This window comes from Eptatretus burgeri, chromosome 13, assembly GCF_056783735.1.
Source record: "Eptatretus burgeri isolate ZD-2024b chromosome 13, Ebu_testis_v1, whole genome shotgun sequence".
NCBI classification, from domain to species: Eukaryota; Metazoa; Chordata; class Myxini; order Myxiniformes; family Myxinidae; genus Eptatretus; species Eptatretus burgeri.
In genome coordinates this window covers 22,242,096-22,267,344 of record NC_140973.1, presented here as the reverse complement: position 1 = coordinate 22,267,344, position 25,249 = coordinate 22,242,096, and the positions used below count along the sequence as shown (strand labels likewise).

The following is a 25,249-nucleotide window of genomic DNA, read 5'->3' as shown; positions in this document are numbered from 1 at the left end:
CAAAAATCCGCGTGCCATCGAAGTTCCTTTGGTTTCATTTTGCTCGCGTTTATTGAATGAATACGGAGAGATGGTTGTAATGTGTCCGTGGAGAAGAAGGGAATTGATAGCTGGCGTAGCGGCGAAGGTGGTTAGGTGGTTGGAGATGTGGTTGGTTCAAAATAACCAGAGAAAAAGAAAAACCTACCTCAAAGGATCACAGCCCTGTGACACGAATAATTCCCATTAAACAACGGTGGGGAAATCTAACTGAACACAACACGGACTTATCGGCACAACTAATTAAGAACCTATATGGTGTTCTGCGAATTTCCACAGCCATAACAATATATTGATTCATTAATTCTGAATCCTAATGCCCCACCAAAATATTGCCGCGCCCCACCTTGAGAAACACTGATTTAGAGCTTTACACCATTTAAACCATTTTAGACACTTTAGATCCCTTTATAAGTCTTTCAACCCCTTGACATTTAAATCCTTTTGAGAGTGTTCCCTTGAGATAATAATTTCTACCCTTACTACTATTGGAACGTCCCAGGCAAAAATGCTACAGCGAGTATACGAGTTGTACTTTCATATACTACAGTAGTCTGCAGATAATTACAACAGGAAAGGAATGTTATTTTTGCCTGAGGTACACTTTAGGCCTTTAGCTCCTTTTAGACGCACACCACACAAATATCCTTCGAGTCCTCTAGCAAAACACAGACTACCCGTTTTTCAGCAAGTAGTGCACAAATTCCACCCACCCAGACAGTGGGTACTCTACTAGTATACAAAATATACACACACATGCCCATCCATGAACATTAGATTGTCTATATTCTATACTACCAAATACCACCCGTTGCTTCACTGATGGGAATACTGAGAGAAGGGAGGCGAATTAAAGAGGGGGGAGAGGGAGAAAGCAGGCAGTGAAGGAGGGGGAGAGAGGGCGAAGGGGTGAGGAGTGGAGAGGGGGAAGGGCGGAGAGAGAGGAAGGGTGGGGGAAAAAAGTGGGAGGGAAGAGGGGTAGGGGAGCAAAGAAGGGGTGGGGGAGCAAAGAAGGGGTGCCGAAATAACCGAATCCACTCATTAGAAGGGGTGTCCGTATACTTTTGGTCTTGTGGTGTATATACACCTGGCGAAGAAACATTATACATATATACACACATATATAGTGTAGTCTCAGGTAACATCCCATATGAGCACTTTTGAGTGGACTGTTGTGACCAAGGCATCACACGATACCGCGGGGCCCGCAGGCAGGAGGGGCCCGAACTTTCTACTTTGATCCATTGACAAGTTATTACAAAGGAGAATAGGATGTATTTTTTGTTGTGCGATTCATAGGTAAGAAGATCAGGCATTCGATGATATAAGCGAGGAAAGTGAAATAATAATTTTTGAGTGCTTTATTATAGAGAAACCGTTGCGGCCCGTTCCAAGTTCCGTTGCAGTTCCGTACAAAGTTCCACACAGACGGCACAGCAACAAAAAGGCAAGCCACGAAGTACACCAAAACTACAACCACAAAGGTTTACCTTTAAATAGAGTTCATTAAAAGTGGAATTCAAGTGGAAAATTAGTGAAATACAATTCAAAAATATATCAAGCCTCAGAGATCACAAAATGTAGGTCTATGCTTTCACAGCTCGAACCAACATAGCGCGGAATTCTGAATCTTCTTCTTTCGGCTGCTCCCGTTAGGGGTCGCCACAGCGGATCATCCGTATGATCCGCATAGTGATTTGGCACATGTTTTTACGCCGGATGCCCTTCCTGACACAACCCTGGTCGCCTCTTACGACACAGGGATATCGTACACCTATTTTAACCGGGGTATACACCGGCCTAGTACACTGGTACTCATTTCGCCGACCTCGGAAGGATGACAGGCTGAGTCAACCCCCTGGTGTATTAATTCAGTGGCCCAACGGGGCTTGAACTCAGGACCTTTTGGATCCCAAGCCGCTGCCCTAACCACTGCGCGCGGAATTCTGAATAAGAGCTTTAATTCCATGTTGGAGGGTTATTTTTCGGGTTTCTCTTTATTAATAGATATCTATATAAAGCAGCGAATGGAAGCAGATCACACAGAGCAAAATTTTATACATTTAAATCGAACAAATATGGCCTGTTCCATGCAGACTGGAAAAAGAACTGTATCGCTGGAAAAAAAAACCTGCTGTCGACTGTATTGCCATGGCTTGCAAACAGACAAACATCAAAGAATACTCCTCAAAATTGAGCAAAGTCATGACAAGTATTTGCTTTTTATAGGTACTGTATCTATTTATAATATTAAATGTCAGGAGTGTGTGGATGGGTGTGTGTGTGTGTGTGTGTGTGTGTGTGTGTGTGTGTGTGTGTGTGTGTGTGTGTGTGTGTGTGTGTGTGTGTGCGTGTGTGCGTGTGTGCGTGTGTGCGTGTGTGCGTGTGTGCGTGTGTGTGTGTGTGTGTGTGTGTGAGATAAATGCTCAGAGATGCAAGTGTTCATGGCTTTATTTAATTTCTGCATGTGATAACCTCTAGAATCTTTTAACAAGAGCCAAATTAAAAATTTTAAACTGCAGAATTGACCTCAGCAGCAGTTCCAACTGTGAAAAAAAAAGAGTTCATTTGTCCAATTTGAACATTGTTTGACATTATGAGCATCTCCGGGTAATGTTTGTTACACCCGATCGCTCATTACTTGCCAAGCCAGCACGGTCATATTTAGCACCCACCGGAGATGAACGAAGACATCCGGAATGTCCAAAAATGTGTGAATTGGACAAATGAACATTTTTCTCGCAGTTGTAACTATTGCCAAGGTCAATACCATATTTTAAATTTTGTAATTCAGTTCAGGTTCAAAGATTCTAGCCGTTATCACATTTCAGCTGTGATGCTTCTAAACGTCCAGAGTTGTATTCACACATTATTTGATATTCCTCCCGACATGTCTGGACGGTGGTTATCCCTGCCTGTGTCTGGGCGGTGATTGTGTCCGGATAGTGTTTGTCTCCGGACATATCCGGGCAATGTTTATCTCCGGGAGGTGTTTATCTCCAGGCGGTGTTTATAGTATGACCGGTAGAAAATGTATTTCAGATATTATTTTGTTTCCATCTTCACTGTTATTCTAAGCAGAATAATTTTGATGAGACGGTATAAATCATAATTAACGCTCCACTGCATGTCTCCTTTCCCCTCACCTCATGCTTACCTCCTCCCAAACACCTTCCCACCTCCTCCCAAACCTACTCCTCCCTCCATCCATATAAAAAATAAAACTCTCTGGACGTTTATAAGCATTACAGCTGAAATGTGATAATCTATAATCTCTTAACCTGAACCTAATGTCAAAATATAAACTGCGGAATTGAACTAAGCAGCAGTTTTGACTACTAAAAATTACCCCCGTGTGGGGGTGACGGTCATCTCTATAATGTTTTTTACTATCATAATCGATTAACCATTGCCAGATATCTCCTAAAATGACAGACTAGATAGGTTTTGAAAATGGCAACTTTCACAACTTTCGTGACCTAGACCCTGACCTCGAATCCGGGAAAAAATATGTCGTTGGGTATCACTCATCGACCTCGACCCACATACCAAATTTCATCAAGATCGGAAGTAAAAAGTTTTCTTTGTACTGGGAGGTGTTTTTGACCATCTTCCAGGTTACGTGGCGGCCAAACGGGAAGGAAATTCAAAAATCTGTCCGGTTAGATAAAAGATAATATTTTTTACTATCATAATCAATAAATAGTTGCCGAATATCTTGTAGAATGGCAGACAAGATAGGTTTTGAAAATGGCGATTTTTATAACTTACATGACCTTGACCCTGACAAAAGTTATATCGTTGTGCAACACTCATCGACCTCTACCCACATACCAAGTTTCATCAAGATCAGAAAGAAAATTGTTGACGGACGGACGGACGTACATTTCGTCCGGCTTTATAGGTCATCTCGGTAGAGATGCCCTAAAAAAAGTGTTCATTTGTCCAATTCACAGATTGTTTGATACTCCAGACAACTCTGGGTGGTGATTAGTGTGACCCAGCCAGCCATTCCTTATGAACCACTTAATTGGAGTGCATGCTTGAGTGCTTATAGTGGTGGGCAGATTAATTCCAAAGTACTCGATTACAACTAAGGAATCAAGAAATGAACCAGAATCAATGTTGATTCTGAGTAATTCCAACTTCATAGAAAGAAGCGGTTTTTTTTCTTGGAAATTTTTTCATCCCTGTTGGGCATGTTCTGGTTACACATGGCCTGGTCATGTATGAATTGAAAAGGAAAACACCCCTGAAGCTTCCATTTGCAATATAGCAGCAAGGGTGTGTTCCTCTTAAATTAATAGCAAGGCATTTTGAGTTGGCCAGTAAAGTGTGATGATTGCTTTGTTGATAGACGAATAGGCAATACATCGACTGATAAGGTGTTTACAACATGTTGTTCAAAATGTCCAGAAGTGCAGTTTGTAACTATTTCGGGAATGTTGAGGAAGACAGACCGAAAGTTGCATGCTCACTTTGTTTAATGGACCTCACTCATCACTGTAATATGTCCAATATGTTAAAACATTTGCAAACTAAACACCAAAGCGAGCACCTATCAGTGATGGTTGAGAATGCCGATTCAAAGAAACCAAAGTCTGTAACAGCAACAAGTTCACTTTCACAATCAACGATTAAAAGGTCTTTCACCCCGGTATGCTGCATTCCCTTCCCCTCACGCTGCCTTCCTTTTCCCTCACACTGCCTTCCCTTCTCCTCCCCTCATGCTGCCTTCCATCCCCACCCCTTATGCTGCCTTCCCTTCCCCTCCTCTCCCCTCATGCTGGATTCCGTTCCCCCACCCATGCACACTCCCCGCTCCTCACTCCCCCAACCCCCCACCCCCTTTCCCATCCCCCTCCTCACTCTCCTCTCCCTCCTCCCTCCCCATCCTCACTCTCCCCCACCCTCTCCCCTTTTCTCACTCTCCTCTCCCTCCACCACCCCTTCTCGCTCCCCATCCTCACTCTTTCTCCCCACACCTCCTCCTCTCTCTTCTCCCACTTTTCCTCCCTTAGTATTCCCATCAGTGAAGCACACATCAAAGAATACCACTGGTGAACAAACATCAAAGAATACCATTCAAAGTTGAGCAACAAAGTCTTTACAAATATTTAAGCAAAAAGACAAAGCAAATGGAAGGTAAGAGAATGGTGAAACAGGGGTGTGTTCCATTACCAAGCAGCTTGTAGAGCACTTGATAAGTGACTTAAGCAATCAAGCAAGCAGTCCAACAAAATGGTTGAAAAGGAATGGCTGGCTTGGCAAGCGATTAGCGATGTGTACAGCGATTCAGAGGTCTGAAGATCAGGCATTCGATTAAATGAGAGGAAAGTGAAAAAATAAATTTTGAACACTTTATCGTACTGAAACCGTTGTGACCTGTTCCAAGGCAAGGCATTTTTGAGCAGGCGATGAAAGTGGGCTGAGCAAGATGGTGCGCTGCCATGTTGAAAAGGCTTTTTGGGGGTTTCATGATGAGCACCCCATTAATTATCTTCAAAAGTCATGTTTAAATTTCCACAAATACCCAGTTTTCATTTATGCACTCCCCTGGAGTTCCCTTCGTATGCATGCAAACTTTTGGGCTGCTAGATTTCATGGCTTTGGAGTTATTGAGGACACACACACACACACACACACACACACACACACACACACACACACACACACACACACACACACACACACACACACACACACACACACACACACACACACACACACACACACACACACACACACTGTTATAGATACCTATATAAATGTAAGTTGCGTGATTGTGGTTGAACGGAGTAAACGTCTTAACCACACAGCACATATAATGCTGAATTATACCTCATTTAAAAGCTCTTGGGTCTGGACAGTGCATGCGGAGGTCTACAAATATTGATATTGATGCAATTTCTAGTTATATGCATTTTTGTGCTGAGGTTGCGCACACGGGCAGTGTATCAGTTCAGAAACGCTGGTTCACACACATACCGGAAGTAAAACATATCACCACAAACTATTCAGTTAATTCTGTCCAAAGTATTGTTGCGGGCCAGGGACCGGTGGCGAGAGTGACCGCTAGGTGGGGGAAGTTACATCGTCTCCCACCAGACTCCCGGAATTGTAGGCCGTCGCTCACAGATAATTCCGTGAGGCGGTGGGTCGCTTAACCGACCGTGGACGCCAATACCTCCACCGCGTTGCATAGGGCCTTTTGTCTAGAACCAATTTACCTAATTAACCACGCGGTGTCATCTACCGGGGAACCATGCCCTCGGTACGCCTTGCCCGATCCGGATCACTCTACCAACTACCAACCACCTTTCTGGATCGGATGCAGCCGAGCGGAACTACCAAGGACGTACTGGCTAGAATGAACAGAATATCGGGAATAAAGACCCGGCTAAAACTCAGATCCGAACCATGCTGGACCAATGAAGGAAAAGACGAAAACGAACTGGGAACATTTCTACAATAATTTATTTACAATAAAGCGAGGAAAAATATGTGGCACAGGAAACAGGTTTATTGGGGATGTTATACAGGGAAAGATGAGAGAAAGATGCAGTGCGACAATTTTACAGCAACTTACAAAGGAGACACAGAGCAGACTTGTCGTGAGAATAAAACAGGCAAGATTTACAATGATCAAATAAAAACACTTATGCAATTCTACTTAGAGACGGCACCACACACTCAGGCGAAAACAAACCCAGATGTATGGCCAAGGACCTTTTGCAGCCAGAGAGGAAGGTGAGCTGAGATCGCAGTTCTTCCGGGTACCTGAACGTTGGAGGGAAGGGATGCTCCGTGGTGCGGCACCTGTCAATGGTTGTGAGGCTCGGTCCACGGCCGCCCACGTGGAGACCGTGTCTGCGAAGGAGCCTGGGTCGAGTCGAGCGGAGTCCGAGGCGGGGATCAGGGCTGCAGACAGGACCCTACGAGAGACCCAGTCAAGGTCGGGTCGAAGTCTTCCCAGCTCTCTCACACTTGAAACGAACAACCACCAAAGAGCGCAACCACTCTACAACCTTCCTCCTTTCTTTCGCTATCAGCCGACAAACTGTCTCACTCCAACACTCTGCTCAAGACGACTCACTTTCCAGCTCACTCTCAAGACGACTCACTTTCCAGCTCACCAGACGACTGAACGAATGGTGTCGTAATTTATAGATCTCCCTCAGCTGGGAGGGGCCTTGGTGAAGCCGATGTCACTGTTCGCCCTGATTGGACGGGGCTTCCATGGGGCCGCCCTTTTTGGGCGGGTTTCGGCCATACCGGGAAGCCCGCCCACTCCGTGTGTCCGAACTCGCCAAAAAGGAACTACACAAAGATTCTGCCCCGGAAAGCGAGTTGCCGGTTAGGCGAGTAGGCGAACACGCACTTGTTCAGCCCATGAGAGAGTAGCAAGCGAGATGAAGGTGCGAGCAGGCAGAGGGTACCGTGAGTCGTCGTGGATGGGATATAATGATTTATTAATCCAACTAAAAAAAAACATCGCAACGCACCCCAGCGTCTTCCCACCACACACAAGGAGGAGTTCTATCTACACATATACTTAATGGAATAACTGACTTCGGGACAACTGTATGTTTGTATGCATACGGTTCCTAGAACCGTAACAGTATAATGACCTTTTTGTTGATTTACTTCACCGAGAAACCTTAGCAGTTTTAACAGTTAGTGACTGATACTGTCAACAGACATTCCAAGCAAACTCCCAAAATATTGTACACTCTATTGGGAACAAATTCCCTTTCAACAGCCCGGTGGGAACTGGGTTATCTACTAGTTGTTAATAATGCCAGTTATACCGTGTAATACAAAGGGAAGAATGCAGATATGTGGGCTGTAGCCATGGCAGTAAAGTTCACAGATTGTTTTATATTCTAAAAGCTGATAAGGTGCTCCAAAAGGTTGGTTGGTCATCACTGATCTTGATCGTGATAACACAAGGACAGATCACACATTAAAGAGATTTTTTTTAAAGCAGATTTATACATAGTGCTTACCCAAATGCCAATGCTTTTCAGAGTAAAGTACTGTGAAATCTTTAATGTCGACATCAGCGTGTCGACAAGACAACTGAAGATCCCACAATGGAATGGCCATGGGAATTGAACCTTGTGAAACAGGGAGGCTTCAACCACTATTAAAGCAAGCTTGGTATTGGCTTAGTGGTTAGCTTAATGTTTAGGATGGCTGGCTTGGGATCCTCGAGTCCTGAGTTAAAGCCCTGTTGGCTGCTGAATTAACACCAGGTGGGGTTTACTCAGCCTGTCATCCTCCTGAGGTCGGCAAAATGAGTACCAGTGTACTCGTAGAGGGGCACAGCATCAGTGGCACAGCTGTGGTCCAAGAAATGATAGCTACCTGGCAGCCAAGCTGCCATATGCAAGAACAGCGAACCATCTATTATGTGAAAAGGATGCTGTCTGTTAGTTATGGAGCATGGCATTGTCTTGTAGGACCATGGTGCAGTACTGTGATCAAACCCTTTCTATTGCCAGAGCACTCCTATGTATAGATAGCCTCCATAGAGCAAATAACAGCTAAAATTTCCAAATAACCACACCTTTGCTCTCAAAGCAAGGGGACCATTAATATTTGTTTAAGCTCATTAAAAACGCATCATCACATTCCCATCTAATGAACCACATTCACCTCCGAAGCAATCTTGTTTAAAAACACGAGAGTTTGTATTTGTTTGAGCTAAATGGTGTTATGCTAAAAAATATATAAAAAATAAAACTCCATTGGGCCTAAACAGCAATCTTTCCATAGGTGATTCCATCGGTGATGCGATCAGTTGAGGAATTTCTTTTTGTGACCAGAGGCAAAGTGACGTGCCATTTCAAGAATGGAATAATTCCTCGTGGTTACAAATCTGATGATGGTGTTTACCTCAACTGTGACTGCTTTTCACCTGCTTTCTACTCGGATTGAACTCCAGCTATAATTGTGAATAACAGGAAATATTTTATGGAATAGGGGCAATGACTGCACCCTAATGGACTGATAATCCTCGAGATTGGGTTTAGGATTCAGAACTGTAAGAGACACTGAAGCGTGGCCACAAAGTACACAACATTCAGATAGAGTCCATTGCCTAAAATGTGTTTTTTGGAGGAGACAATAAGACAGCTGTCATATCTCATTTTGATGACTTGTTGATAATAAAATTCCATGTGTTTTGTAAGAAGTAAAATTTCACGTCTCAAAATTCTGGACAGATTTCCAAATGGAATATTATCAGAGTGTCTACAAACTGATCTGTCTGGTCATCATGATCCGATTCATATTGAAGGATTGAACTGGATGGAGTTACTTTGGTGTTCAACCTACTTTTCCACTTGACATAATAATATTTTACGAGTTGGTCTGAGCATATAACTCGTTATGTTTATAGTACTCAATTAAGATCTTAAACACCAAGATGATGATGTTTTTCCCATTTTATTTTGGGGTTTTTTTTGAGGCGGAGCACTTTTATGCCCACCATCTTGTGGAATTGGCTGGGGAAGGTTTCTCGTCGACATCTTTCAGGAGCCGATTTTCCAGGCCTGATATTAGACTGAAGATATTAGACTGAAGGCATGTTGGACAGGAATTTGTAATTTGCTCAGTGTGCCAGAGATAACTCGCCTACTCTTCAAAAAGGACACCATGGGATCTTTAGCGTCCACCAACTCATGCTAGCACATGGCACATACAGGTTAACATCCATCCAAGGAATGGCATGTCTTGTGGTGCAACACCCTGTGTGTGAAGCAGGAAATGTTTTATGCCGGGAATCCGAGAGTTAATAAATAGGGCCGGCAATCAAACCAAAGATGTCCTCCATTGTCAGTCTGTTGCCATTTTTATCCTCCACCACCTCGCTTGTCTATGAAACTCAATCTTGTAGAGAAAAACAATTTTGTCCAAAAGATTTGTCACATTTTCCTGGAATTTCCATCTGATATCAAAACTTTGGGCTAATGAATCTAATGTACGTCACATTTCCCACACCGTACCCCCCTCCCCCCCCCCATTAAAAAAAAATTTCTAATGAAACGTTAGAATCAATTGGAATAATCACAGTCAACTAATGAAAAATTAGAATCATTATAAAGAATCATTATCTTGTGTTAAAGCCGACATAAAATATTTGAATTCCATACCATTAACCGCAGTAATAATTTCACAACAATTTGAACATATGGTGCTATTTTATCAGTAATGACAGACACTTAAAGAGACATTCTGGAGAATGGTTTGATTGAAGTTCATTTTCACAAAGCTGGATGTGCAGATGAACTATAATTCATCCAAAAGGTAGTGTGCAATAATCTGGGGGATCTGCACGAGTTTATAGAAAAACCGGTCCGAGAGAGCATTGTTTACGCCTCAATTGTTTCATCAGATGGACACAACGGTCAGTACGACACTTGGGGAGGGTGGGGAGATTGGTGAGGGTTGGGAGGTTGGTGAGGAGGTGGCCGAGGGGATAAATTAACTGAAAGCTGAAGGACACTGAGAATGCACGGATGCTCAAACTACAAACACCTTTACTCCCTTCAGGGCTGGAAGCAGGTGTTATACAACCATTTCATATCATCTCCAATCCAGACCAGTGATCTTTTCTAAACCCCATCAACCCTACCAAACAGAACCATCCAACTTGAAGAATACTGTTTCCTTCCCTCCTCTATTTACTCTTTTCCTGTTCGTTCATTCCCTGGCTTGACTTGCCCGACGATTGTCCCACTATCAGTGCGTTGACATTTTACACTCTGTCACATCACTCTTCCCTGAGCCTCGGCGTTGTATATAAAATAAAATAAACAAGTAAAGTCAGAAGTAGTAGAATAAAAGGATATATAAGGAACCGTAGCTCACACGTCCAACGCCGCATTTAGGGCAGGACAGACTGGGCAGTTCTCCAGGGGCCTCCACAAAACTGTTTTTTTCTGTATCTGCAGACATATATTTTAAAATACATATTCAACAAAAATTTTACACGATGCAGATTTGTGTTGGAAATTATAAAAAAAAAAGTTGTGTTATGCTCAGAAGTCCAAATTGTAGTATGTAAGGAGGAGTGAGAACTATTATCATGGGATGACCGGTCAAACACTGCCCATGGGCCTCCAGAGTCCTAAATTCAGTGCTGTACACATCCTGGAGTGTGTAAAGTCCTCAACCAAATATCCTACGATACCTATCTAGCTCCAAAACTCGGCTCTATTTAATATATACCTTGCTCAAAAACTAGGCTCCAATTAATACCTATCTAACTCTAAAACAAGGCTCTATTTAATAACTTCCTAGCTCTAAAACTAGGCTCTATTTAATACCTATCTAGCTCTAAAACTAGGGCCTATCTAATACCTATCTAGCTCTAAAACTAGACAATTTAATACCTACCTAGCTCCAAAACTAGGCTACATTTAATACCTATCTAGCTCTAAAACTAGGCTCTATTTAATACCGACCCAGCTCTAAAACTAGGCTCTTGTTTATTTATTTTCGGTGCTCCATGTATTTTTAATTCAGAACTTATTGTAATCTTTATACGGTAACAAACTCCGTCTGGAAATATGTCGGAGTTCCATTAATAACTCAGTCATTCTTTGATTAAAAAAAAAAAAATATATATATATATATATATATATATATATTGAAGAATTAATTAACATATTTCCAAACACATTTCAGAGTGCAGGCCTCATCGTGTACACCATTCTCTCATCACACTCGCTCAGCATGACGATTAAGCACACTATACGAGAAGGCTCAAGAATAAACACCTGGTGTGGAATAAACCAAAACTTGTCGGTGTCTGCCTCTTGCCGGAAAAGGCCCACTCATCTCTCGGGTTAACATCATCCAGACCACCCAGCACACTCAACGAAACCCTGTGCAATCGCTCGCTTTCCTAAGTTAAATCAAATGCCACCCACCCCTGAGCCCGCATTCCTTTAGGCAGACAAAAGATTTTTTTTTCCTCCCCCTTCCTCTTCCACCCAGCCACGGAGAGCAAGGCCTGGAACTAGCATCACACCCGTGGCATGTCAACCATGGTCTCTCAACTCCTGAGAACCATCATTTATGGAAAGCGCTAATAGAACTAACACTCAAGAACTAACACCACGGAGCAGGTAAACGCAAAAGCTTCCCGAAAACATATTTTTCGGAAAAGGTTCAACAGGAGAAACACGTCATCAAAATGGCCTTTATAAGGTCGTCACTCAGAAACTCGGAGCAATATCACCTGAAATACATTACACTTGCTTTGCATTTGCCACGGTCATTTTCCAATAAATTGCTGGAATGCTTTGGAGCAAGTACGAGGGGAGTTCAAAAAGTTATACGAATGAGATACTCACAATAATCGAACACAGGCCAAGGTTTTGTAATTTTTCAATGTACGGTTATATAATTATTTTAAACATATACACATTTATATGCATCACATCACATATATGTATATGTATCGAGGAATTCTGTAATATATTATATATAATAAAAGAACACACACGTACACACACCTCAATGTAGTAGTTTGTTTAGTATATCTTGCACTGTTCTGAGTATCTTGCTCAAATAACTTTTTGAAATCTCTTTTTACATAAACTAATGCAACCGATCAACTCCTGGGGATACAATTGTATGCAAGAAACAACAGCTTTTGTTGTCAAACGTTGTCATTTCTAGTTAGTGTGTGCTGTACAACAACAGGTAAAATAAAGGTGCGGACAGCCCCATTTATAATATGAACTACTTTATTGTTATTATGTTGGAAAAATATCAGACACATGAAAAGCTACATGACTCATCCTGCCTCTGCCAATAAAATTTACTGAGGCTTTGACTCAATATGATTGTTGCCTGATCATTAATACCCACGGACATCAAGAACAGACGAAAGCCATGGTGAGTTGATCGTGGATCACGCACAACGCCGTCTGTTCCTGCCGTTGCTCAAAGACACCCATCCTCCCCCCACCACCAAAAGCCCTCTCCACCACTCCCCCTTTCTACCTCCTCCCCTCCCCATCCCCATCCCCAAATCTCGCTGCCTCCCCCACCTTAGATCAATGCACAGCTGCAAATTGCTTGGGAATTCGACTTTCACTGAAGCATCCCAACAAATACTGACAATTTTGACACAAGTCCAGAAAAAGTGTGGCAAAACATTATGGAGTGCAAGGTGGGGCAAAGGTGCCTGCATCAGAAGAGATGGGCAAATTCCCCCCCAAAAAACCATCTCCTGGTAAAGGTATAAAAAGGCCTTTTCAACTTAAAAGATGTGCATCACACATCACATGTACCGAAGACTTACACACACACGCACACATGCACAGGAGAAGCATCTTGCAGCCCTACCTTTCTGACAGGGGCCGTCTTGCCTCAACAAACCCTACTACAGCCGTTTTCGAGGGCTAATGGAGTCATTGCCGAAGTGGCATACTAAGCGTGTGGACCAGTAAACAGTGTTCCATTGTACAAAAGTAAGACAGGGAAATGTCGGCGTTTTGCAACCCCTAGGGCTCGAAGAGTCCACGACGGGATGCGAACCTACAACTATAACGGCATGGAACATCCGAAACGAGACTCTCTGTGGCACAAAGGCACGATGGCGCTCCCTCTCCTGCACAAAGGTCGAGGTATTTGAGGGGCAAGGAAGAGGTGGCGCCCTTTGGCCCACGGGAAATAATGGACAAACAAAAGCGGACTTCAGGGCGAGAGTCCCCGACTCGTTGGCTCGCTGGATGAATTGCTAGTTTCCTACGGTAATTGAACATTCTTAAGTTATTGATAATACTTAAATCATACCTGTGCACTCAAAGCAAGAAGGATGGATAAATAAATGATTTGGAAATGTGTAATACTGTACAGGGTACGCCACCATGACAAAGAAATGTTACAAAAACATGCAACCTCCCCCCCCCCTCCACCCCCCAACACTCTTGTGTAATCCACCCCAGCAACCTCACATTCCCACATGCATGTGATACCATTTCTGATGCCTTGATTTGTGCAAAGAAGAAGAAGAAGAAGAAAAAAAAAAGAGCGCTTTCCAAGGTGTGGGGCGGCAGCCATGTGTTCAGGGTGTGACGGGAGCAGCGAAAGAAAAATTAAGGAGGGCCAGCCAGTGAGAAGATATGATAAAAACAAGCAATCTGCATTTAGATGATAGGTCCATTGACCCTGCCAGTGTCAAGGTCTTGCACGACCATTACGGTGGATCCAACTACGAGGAAGTCTCCTAGTTGGTTTGAGTCCCGGAGAGAAGTTCCTATGGGGTGGCGGCCTTGTCTGCTTTTCCCTTTTGGCGCTGGGCCAAGCGGAATGCGAGAGCATTGGGGATTTCTTCACAGACCATCTCTACTCTCTCTCTCTCTCTTTCTTTCTCTTTCCTTTTCACTTGTCCTTCCGATCATGCCTCCCTTGTCCATCAAACTGTCTCTTGATTACATTTGGTTGTCAAGTTTTAACTGAAGGTATTGCATTACTACGCTCACCAGGTAACCACAAACGTGTACATTTCTTTACCTTTTGCAAAACCAAACTCTGATTTTCTGCATGTTGCTGTTAGTCTGTACCAAAGCCCAATACGTTTTGGTCCAATAATACCCTGACATCTTCAAAGTCCAAAAGGCAATGCAGATGGTACAGCCATTAACATAACATCCATGTCAAATCATTCTGTATTCTTCTCTCTTTTAACTCTGTACTCCTTCCTCACTGTAACCCCAAGCAGAAGCCATTTCTCCACGTGCTGTAAAGGACACTTATGGATCCGTAGCGATTGTGACAACACCACAAGCGTGAATATGCATGCCGCTGTGGAGGGAAACGTGTACATGCCAACCCCACCACCCTGTCTTAAGTTACCGGCACATTGTAGGCTACGATACTGAAGCAGGATGGGTCAGATACACAGCACCCACAAACAAGTTACGGAAATGGGTATCGACCGACGACAGACATTTATATGAGTGACATCAATACCTGCACAAGCTTGAGAAACATGTGGAACACAGATCGACGCTATAGGACCTGCGTACAATATTCACATTTGAATGTCACCTCCATATGTACTCTGACATTACGCAGTGTTGAAATGTAGGCTGATATGTTTCATTATACATAATGACACTACCTCATGCTTCAGTTAATACATGACCAACAATAATCAAGAAGTTGTGCTTAAACACCACGATATGCTGCGACTACCCATATTTTCAAGGTTATTTTGGAGGTAGATTGAGTGAATAAAGAAACTGTGCAAATTCTGTTGCAACACAAAATGTGCCATCCCTTCCCTCCGACAGATGTTAAACCGGGTGTCCCGTCTGGTTAGCATTAGTTGATTGATGTTAAAGGTCCCATTGTACCTTTGGCAATGAATAAGGTGAAGCATCCCTAGCTACACCATGAACAAATTATAAATTCCTGCCCAAAGCCTTTGGAACCAGTTCGTGAAAGACCTGGGACATAGCTTGTCCCACAGCCAAATCCATGCACAGGAAGGTGGAGATAATTGTGGCCCTGACAGCAGTACTAGTGGTGGTCAGGTGAACCAGTGATGTGCTTTACTAAATACAGTAATACTGTGGTCGGTCAAGGCAAGTTGTCGCACGACATGAAGTTTGGTACATGACGTGTGTTTGTTGAATCAGCCCATGCGGAGGAATTTTCAATGGAAATGTTTGAATTTGCAACTCATCAACCATTTTGCATCAGAATCCATTTGCCGTTAGTCTATACCGAAGGCTGAATGCGGGGTGTCATGCCGTGCTTGCTTTGCCTACTGAGGATAGAAGGATGAGAGTGTAAGGGAGGGAGGTGGGGTTTGGGCTTAGAGGCAGCAGGCACGGTCGAGGCGGCAGCACAGCAGGATCCGCGGGGATTAGGGAATGCAGCCTTGCCAGGAATGACCTCGATACACTCCGCCCAACCATCCTCCTGCCTTCCTAGTGGCCTTCCACCCCCAAGATCTGTGCATGGATTCTTCCCTACCCCATTCTTTCCCGCCAGCCCCCGGGACATCTCTGAAGGGTCAGAGGTCGATGCAAGGGGTGGAGAGAAAGGAAGGGAGCCATCGCTGCACTGGGCAGAACGTGGGGTTGTAATAATGGTGGACTTTGGCTACTATTAACAAAGGTGGATTGCAGTTTCAAAAAAGGTCGGAGAAGGTGGGGGAAGGGGAATGTACAAACCCAAAAACAATTGAAATGCAGATGAGCGAGCAATGTATGCACAATCAACCACAACTGTGTTTCTTCAGCCGTAATCCCCGTGTAAAATGCATGAAAATAACGATCTCATTCGGGTATCATCGATGGAACGAGGTACAATATTTTACTGAAGGTATACCCCTCCACTAACAGATTCGTATCTGATGAGGTATGCTGGGGTTATAGACAGGGAATTTATTTTGACGTGTCCTCACAAGCCACATGGTCCTCACTATAGGCCTGTTTTTCAAACTCCTAGAGGCACTACAACAACAATGAACCAACTGAAAAAGAAACAAATCATTTTCGATAAAATCATTTCATCGCAATCGTTTTATGAGAGAAAAAACAAAAATCAATAACAAAGTGGCTTATAACGACAGTGCGAGATGAAGTGGGAACTCAGGCATATCCTGTAACCGGAAGAATCGGGATCAAACAAGTCGGTTCGGGGAAAAGGTAGAGGGGGGAGGTTAGGGCAGAATGGGGGAGGGACGGGGAAGAGTGGATGGGAGAGGGGGGAAGGGGGAGGGGGAGAGGGGGTGGTTGGGTTGTTGGACTAACCCGGTTCTGTGCAGTGTCATGAAGGCAAACTGCATTTCCGCTCCCTTACTCTCCTATACTGTCACAGTACCACAAGTACTTGTACTGTGTAGTATATCATGCCTGCTACATTCCTGGATATCGCTAGTACCATAGTTCCTACATCCTATTAAAAATAAAACCCAAAACACATCAAACGATGATTTTCATATCCTTACAACCATGACAGCATTTATAATGCGGAGCATTTTGGATCTATATAAATGAGCACACCTGTGTGTATATGTATATATAGATTCTGATGTACCATACTCTGTTACAGAGCGATGGTGCTGCCGAAGCAGTTTATTGTCAAGGGTTATACTGGGTGGTTTGCCATTGCCTTCCCGGCAAGTAGTTAGGGAAGAAATTTGGAATTTATTCAGGATACCGGCGGTAGCTCGTCTACTCTTCGCAAAGGACACCGTAGGGTCTTTACCATCCACTAACAAGTTCCGTGGACAGGGCACCCAGTTTAACATCCATCCGAGGGACAGCACACACACACACACACACACACACACACACACACACACACACACACACACACACACACACACACACACACACACACACACACACACACACACACACACACACACACACACACACACACACACACACACTCTGATGAATCACCCTGCCTGTGAAACACTGGGTTGACAGTTTATAGCTGTGTCGTGATTCGAACCAAGGCCAGACAGCTTCGAGACGAGAGTGTATGTACCTCTAAGGCTATCCTGCCAGCATGTATATAAATATATATTTTTTATTGATGTAAATATAGTAATTCACCAGGAAAACAAAGTGTCACAAAACAGGCCATCCCTCTCAAAGGAGATCGTGACTCAGCCAGAGAATGCTCAGGTTTTCCTCTATTTACAAGGGATGTTTAATAAGTTATAGGAGCGTGATACTCACAAGTTAGACACGTGGAACGTCCATTTTAGAAGACGTATAATGAGGAAGGAAATATATCAATGTATTTCAAACTTACTTACACACGTCTTTGTAGTTTTTTGGTGTATGAGACTATGCTGTAGTGAGTTTATCGTTTGTAATGCTTTGTGAACACCCCTTGTAGTTAACTTCCAATGATAAAACAAGACCTTCTGGGTGTTTTATTTGACAATATACAACTTGATCAAAGATCATGGAACAGAGATTTCAATCCAATTCCATTTTCATTTGTTAAAAATTAAAAGAGCAAGTTTTGTCTCCTTAATTGTTCATTTCATGTTTATATTTATCAGTCTCACACACAAGTTATATACATATACTGAATGATCAATAAATTATGTTATACTTATCTGGATACTCTTAGAAGACGATTATGTGAATGTATGCATGTATGTATACATGCAAACACAATCAGCATACTTGTACATGAATTACAACACAACGAGAGAATGGACAAAGCAAAGTACAAGGAATCCCGGCATCGTGGGCTACAAAGCTCATATGGGAGCACCAAAGAAAGTTTAACATTGTTTCGTTTTTTGGTTCATTGATCTGAGGCTCGAGGAGGAGCTTGCACAAAAATCGTACTCAGAACAAAGAAATCAGCAGTTAACAGAATACATTTACATGAATTAGGACAATAACAAGCAATGGACAAACACGTGGTATCTGGGATTTGAACCTGGGTTTACCTAAACCATGAGTAAAGGGCACAGATTGCTACGCTAACCCTGCTAACAAAACTGCCATGTATTTTACCTCAACAGTGTCGTCCTATAACAACCAATTTAACTTGAAATAATAAAAATGTGCTATTTTCCTCCTCCACAATGACAGACCAGCAACATAATGATCAGGCATCGGTTTTCGTGCAAAAACCATTTTCGAGTCAATTCCGTCCGTACGAGGGAAGTAGTCGCAAAAAAAGCACACATTCGTTTTGCACACGAGCTGTTCTCGATGCCCTTTCATCACACTGTACATTGTCAGCCATTTTGTCAGCGGACCGTGGTACTGTACATTGCAGACAGTAGGTTACTCGTGCTCTGTACGCACGGATAAAAACCAAACGGTGCGATTTGGGATTTTGAGCAATATGATAATTCCAAGCAGTGTTACTTTATCATGGTGTCATTACAGAAAATCCGAAACAAGTCCATCGACGCTTATCGAAGGATTAGTGAGAATGTATCAATGATACTTCTCACCATTACAACAGCAGATTGATCCACAAACAATCGTTCATCGAGTTACATTTCCAAATAAGGTAAATGGCTGGCAACAGGCTTATAGATTATCAAGCACGGTGCAACATAGAAGGTGAAAGTGTGGTACATGTTAAGTTAATACTGTACAGCCATTGTTTAACTCTGCGATGAGCCCGAACCACGTGCGAAGAAAACCCCCGATAACATCGAGAGCAGAGATCGATATCCTGGAAATACATCCTGACTACAAGCTCTGTGCATCCACAGGCTACCGATAGTACCAATACTATCATTACACTAAAGACTTCCTCAAAGAAACGATAGCACCGATAAAATCGATAGAACGTGCATTGGCAAAGTACTGCAATAGTACCAATATTATCAGTATTTGAGGCGTCCTCAAAGTACTGATATGATCAGTGCGAGGTACATCCGCAAAGTATCGATACGACCAGTACTTCGAGTATACACAAATGACGATAGTAGGCCTGGGTATTAATCTGGGTTATTATTGATCAATCCAGGGTATCATTTGTTAATCTAGGTTACAAGTTAATAACATGGGGTTTGATTTGTTAATTTGGGGTCTTAATTTATTGATCTGCAGTTAGTTTTTAATATAGGGTATTATTGATTGATCTAGAGTATTACTTGTAAATCTGGGGTATTATCTATTAATCTGGTGTATGATTAATTAATCTGAGGTACAATTTGTTAATGTAGGTTATAATTTGTTAACCTCGGTTACAATTTAACAACATGGGGTTTAATTTGTTAATTTCGGGTATAATTTATTAATCTGGAGTATTTGTTTTTACTCTGGGGTATTAGTGATCCATCAGGCATAACATTGATTAATCTGGGGAATTACTTGCTAATCTCACAATATTATTGATTAATCTGGGGTATTATTAATTAATCTGAGGTATAATCTATTAATCTGAGGTAGTATCTATTAATATGGGATATTATTAATTAATCTGAGCTATTATTTATAAATCTGGGGTATTATTCATTAATCTGAGGAATAATTTGTTTATGTTGGTTATAATTTGTTCATGTGGGTTACAATTTCATAACATGGGCTTTCATTTGTTAATTTATTAATCTGGAGTATTCGTTTTTAATCTGGGGGTATTAATGGTTAATCTGGGGTATCACTGATTAATCTGGTATATTATTAATTAATCTGGTGTATAATTTGTTAATCTAGGTTATAATTTAATAAAATTGGGTATAAATTGTTAATTTGGGGTATAGTTTATTAATGTGGAGTATTAGTTTTTAATCTTGGATATTATTGATTAATCTGGAGTATTACTTGTTAATCTGGGGAATTACCTATTACTCTAGGATATTATTAATGAATCCAAGGTGTAATTTGTTAATCTCGGTTACAATTTAATAACATGGGGTTTAATTTGTTAATCTCGGATATAATGTATTAATCTGGAGCGTTAGTTTCTGATCTGGGATATTATTAATTAATCTGGAGTATTATCTAATACTCTGAGGTGTTATTAATGAATCCGAGATGTAATTTATTATTCTGGGTTATAATTTCTTAATCCAAGTTACAATTTAATAACAAGAGGTTTAATTTGTTAATTTGGGGTATAATTTATTAATCTGGAATTTTAGTTTCAAATCTGGGATTATATTGATTAATCTGGAGTATCATTGATTAATGTCAGGTATTATTCATTAATCTGGGGTGTAATCTAATACTCTGGGGCATTATTAATGAATCCGAGGTATAATTTGTTAATCTGGATTATAATTTAATAGCATGGGGTTTAATTTGTTAATCTTTGGTATTAGCTATTAAACTGGGATAAAATTTGTTAATACGAGTTAAAACTTGTTAATCTGGGTTTCATTTTATTAACATGATATCCAATTCGTTAGTTGAGGGTATAATTTATTAATCTGGAGTATTAGTTGTTAATCTGGGGTATAATTTGTTAATCTGAGTTACACTTTATTAACATAGGGTGTAGTTTCTTAATTTGGGGTATAATTTATTAACCTGGGATATAATTTGTTCATATGGGTTATAACTTGTTAATCTGGGTTTCATTTTATTAACATGACATCTAATTCGTTAGTTTAGGGTAAAATTTATTAATCTGGAGTATTAGTTATTAATCTGGGGTATAATTTGTTAATCTGGGTTCCAATTTGTTACTTTGAGGTATCATTTATTAACCTGGAGTATTAGTTATTAATTTGGGGTACTATTGATTAATCTGGGATATAATTTGATAATCTGGGTTTCATTTTATTAATACATCTCATTCGTTAGTTTAGGGTATAATTTATTAATCTGCAGTATTAGTTGTTAATCTGGGGTTTAATTTATTAACTTATGCCACAATTTATTAACATGGGGTTTAGTTTCTTAATTTGGGGTATAATTTATTAACCTGGAGTATTACTTATTAATGTGGGCTATTATTGATTAATCTGGCGTTTCATTTGTTAATCTGTTACAATTTATTAACAAGGTGTTTAATTTGTTATTTTGAGGTATTGTTCATTAATCTGGAGTATAAGTTGTTAATATGGGGTACTGTTGATTAATCTGGGGTATAATTTGTTAATCATGATTACAATTTATTAACATGGCATTTAATTTTTTTAATTTGGAGTATAATTTATTAACCTGGAGTATTCGTTTTTAATTTGGGGTATTATTTATTAATCTGGGGTGTAATCTATTTATCTGGGGTATAACTCGTTAATATGAGTTATAACTTGCAATCCAGGGCATATTTTTGTTAATCCGAGGTATAGTTATTAATGACCACTGGACGAGATGGGTATGGTCTACAGTGTTAATTTCCTCCAAGAAACAATCTCGATTGATGATCATCTTTACTCGCATTTTGTATTGTTTACATCACATTCGGCAGAGTTCAAAGACCAAACAAACAACTTACAGGCTCAAAGTTACAGAACATTAAATGAACGCAGTTGCTTCTGCGGCTACAGTTCATGGGCCATTCATAAAATTGTCCGAAAGAGAAACTCACAATGGCAACAACTACAAGTAACGAGTTTCAACTTATGTTTAAATTCCTAACGAAACCACGGGTCAGGATTGAGGAAATATATGAAGGTGTAATGTTCGCATATTTATTTACAAACTCCATTGGTAATGTGTTTGGCTGGCTTTGGAGTTCTGTGGGGATAACCGGTTCATCGACCTTTTTGAAGGACCCTCGTAGAACGATTAAAGCTCTCTATAACACAACAACGCGCGAGATTCGAACCATCGCGTTACCTTTGCCTCCGGGGAACCGAATGTTCCACTTCGATCGTTTTTCCGTGCAGTTCAACTTTCCCTGCAGGGACACACAAACACACACAGCACGGAACTTGAGTTCGCGCTCTTCGGCCCGGCCGTGGTATGTCAATGAGTGAGATTTTCCGCACGGATGTGTGAGTGCCGGGATTCCACGTACTAAGTGCTTTGCCGAGCAGGTACGGCGTCTGGATGTTGCACTGAATCCCTACGTGATGGATTTCCGCACTGTACACGCAATCCGCGTACCTTATTCCATTTTTAAAATCGATGGATCGTCCGTTCATCTTTAGGCCCTTTCGTTCGGAATCATTCGGGGCAGCGATCGGATCGCAATGTCGACAAATCGATACGCCATAGCGTTTCAGGGACCTTGTAACGTTATAAACAAACCGGGACACGATTTCCGTGCAAGGCACTGCTCGGTGCACGCATTCGGTGGCTCGGACGAGGATCAATTGATGGACCCGAGGTGTGCGAGGAATTCCTCCTAATACGCGGCATCCCCGCCATTGCGCGTGAGCGCGCACGTGGAACAGGACCCCTCCCTTTTCGCTACACCTCCCCCTCCCCTCCCCCTCCTTGCCACGATATACGTACACGGTCGTCCCGACGGGCAGGGTTACGAGGGAAGGGCCGCGTCGCTTACCGCCGATCAACTCGATGGCTTTTATGGCACACGTCTCGTCCGGGCAGTCTACGAACGCGTAGCCCGCCTTGAGGCTGAAAGGTCCCTGCACGGTGACGCGCCGCTCGCCGAACAAGCTCTCAAGCTCGGTCACCGTGGTCCCCTCGGCCACGTTGCCGATGTACAGCTTGTTCATGGCGAACGCAGGCCGGTACCGGGAGCCCGCTCCGCGCTCCGGCTTCGCGGGCTGAACCCGCAGGGAGGGGGATACAGGGGGTCCGAGGTGAGGCCGAGGAGCCCCCCACCCCCCGGGACGTCCCAGCGCGGCCCCGGCCGCGCGCGCTTTTGTGTCGGATCCTCACAGGCGGGACTCGGATCTTCGCCTCTCAGTGAAATTCTCCTCAAAAAGGAATTTACAAATTCTCTATAATAAAAATAGATCTCAGGCTTCAAAAAAAACCAAAAAGTGCTCAATCCGCGCTGCGCCCTCTCACGAGCACTCCTCTTCTTCTGTCCTACTCGAACCTCGTTTTCTCCTTATCTTCCTTCAGCCACCTTTCCCACGCTCTTCCCGCCTCCTCTCACTCAACTCCCACAGTGTCAGATCATTCCTCCCGAATCTTCGTCGCTCTCATTCCTCCCTCCTCGCTTCACTTATCCTCCCTCGCTCGTTCCCTTCTCCATTCTCTTCGATCCCTCCGATACCCCTCCCATTGCCCTCCTCCCTGTTTCCCACAAACCCTCCCTTCCCCCACTCGAACTTGCGCTCCTCTGTTCTTCACAGCCCACGTATCCCCCCCCCCTCCTCGATGAGAGGGCAGGGGGCATTTCCGACCTCGTCCCACAAATTACCATCGAATTCGCTTCTCTCAACCGATTATACTATATCGATCAGTCCCAAGCACGAGTAATAATAATAATAATCGATCCTGAAGACCGGGTCGAACTCTTCCCCACACAGTCCCATTCAAATTCCTCTTCATGAGGCTCAAAAGTTGTCATTTCCAACTTTAAATGCCGATCGAGTCACGTGGGCAGTTTTCCACAGCGTCTTGGTCGGGACTTCGACGATTACGATCATGATCACGATCACGTGGTCAATCGGATTGCTGTGATTTGTATTTTTCTCTTCATCTCAGTTGTTGGAATTCTGTTCGGTCTCTGCCCACCGGGTTGAACTCGTTAGTCATTAGCAATGCACCAATTGGTGACCCCACCCCTCCTGTTTTTGAAAACCCTGGTGAAGATCCCTGACGGTCCGAAGCCGTCGTGTTCGACGTTTGCATGATTTATGGATGAGCGTGAATTAAACTTGCAAAATCGATAAGATGATTTACAATGCGTAATTAGCCGTGATTTCCATGCAATTAGTATACGGATACAACTTCCAAGCGAAACTTGTTATTCTTATCATTAGTAAGCTTAAAATGCGCAATTCGACTTCACAAATATCATCGAAATGAAACGTCCAACGCGGCAATAAAACGTGAAATCGCCATCGCGAACAACGCGCTTCGATCAATACACTTCCACATAACCGATGCGAACTACACCGTTGAAACCATTCGCATTGGACAAGACTTCAGCACCTGAATTGACTCGACCCTTTGGATGGATGCGGGAAAAAACCGCTTAAATCGCGGGGTAGGACGTAGAGGAGGTAAGGGTTGCTTGGTTTGGTGGATTTTTTTTCACCTTGTATTTGCTGCTTGGACCGAAGAGGAATGACAGGCACCCGCACTGCGACACGAAAATCATTTTCAAAACCGAAACCGAAACCGAAGCCTTTGTTCAAATCACAATGGCACAACGCGTATAACGACTTCATTTGCACGTTTAAAGTGATTAATGTATCACGGAAACTTTAAAGTATTATCTTTTCCAATCAATTAACTGCATTCTCTTGAAACTTCGATATTTCAATGGAATTTTTTTTAATCAAAGTTCACGTTAACCTTTGGCCCAAAATGTACTCCATTCATGTCGTCGCGAATCCCGGGGTTCGTACATAGAAACCAAAGTACTCTTCACCTTCTCAGTTATCACGTGCTATTATATTACTACATACCATTATTAAAGACATGCCTGGTGTTGGCGCAGTGGTTAGGGCAGCGGCTTGGGATCCAAGAGGTCCTGAGTTCAAGCCCCGTTGGGCCACTGAATTAATACACCAGGGGGTTGAGGTTGACTCAGCCTGTCATCTTTCCGAGGTCGGCGAAATGAGTACCAGTGTACTGGGCCGGTGTATACCCCGGTTAAAATAGGTGTACCATATCCCTGTGTCGTAAGAGGCGACCAG

The 25,249-nt window shown here is 42.6% G+C and overlaps 1 protein-coding gene across 3 annotated transcripts in view; it reads right to left on the bottom strand.

Moving 5' to 3' along the window:
* The window catches only part of LOC147014053 (insulin-like growth factor 2 mRNA-binding protein 1), a 133,431-nt gene extending 109,884 nt beyond the window's left edge, over window positions 1–23,547 (bottom strand). Inside the window, exons 1-2 of one of the 3 annotated variants that reach the window (XM_085851655.1) lie at window positions 22,972–23,547; window positions 22,302–22,362 (exon numbers count right to left, since the gene is read on the bottom strand). In XM_085851655.1, the coding sequence (XP_085707781.1) occupies window positions 22,302–22,362; window positions 22,972–23,146 (236 nt within the window). In that variant the 5' untranslated portion in view covers window positions 23,147–23,547. Of the gene's footprint in view, window positions 1–22,301; window positions 22,363–22,482; window positions 22,829–22,971 lie in introns of those variants that run through there. The other 2 variants (XM_085851654.1, XM_085851656.1) reach the window with 2 other exon arrangements.
* Between the last annotated feature and the right edge of the window lie 1,702 nt (window positions 23,548–25,249).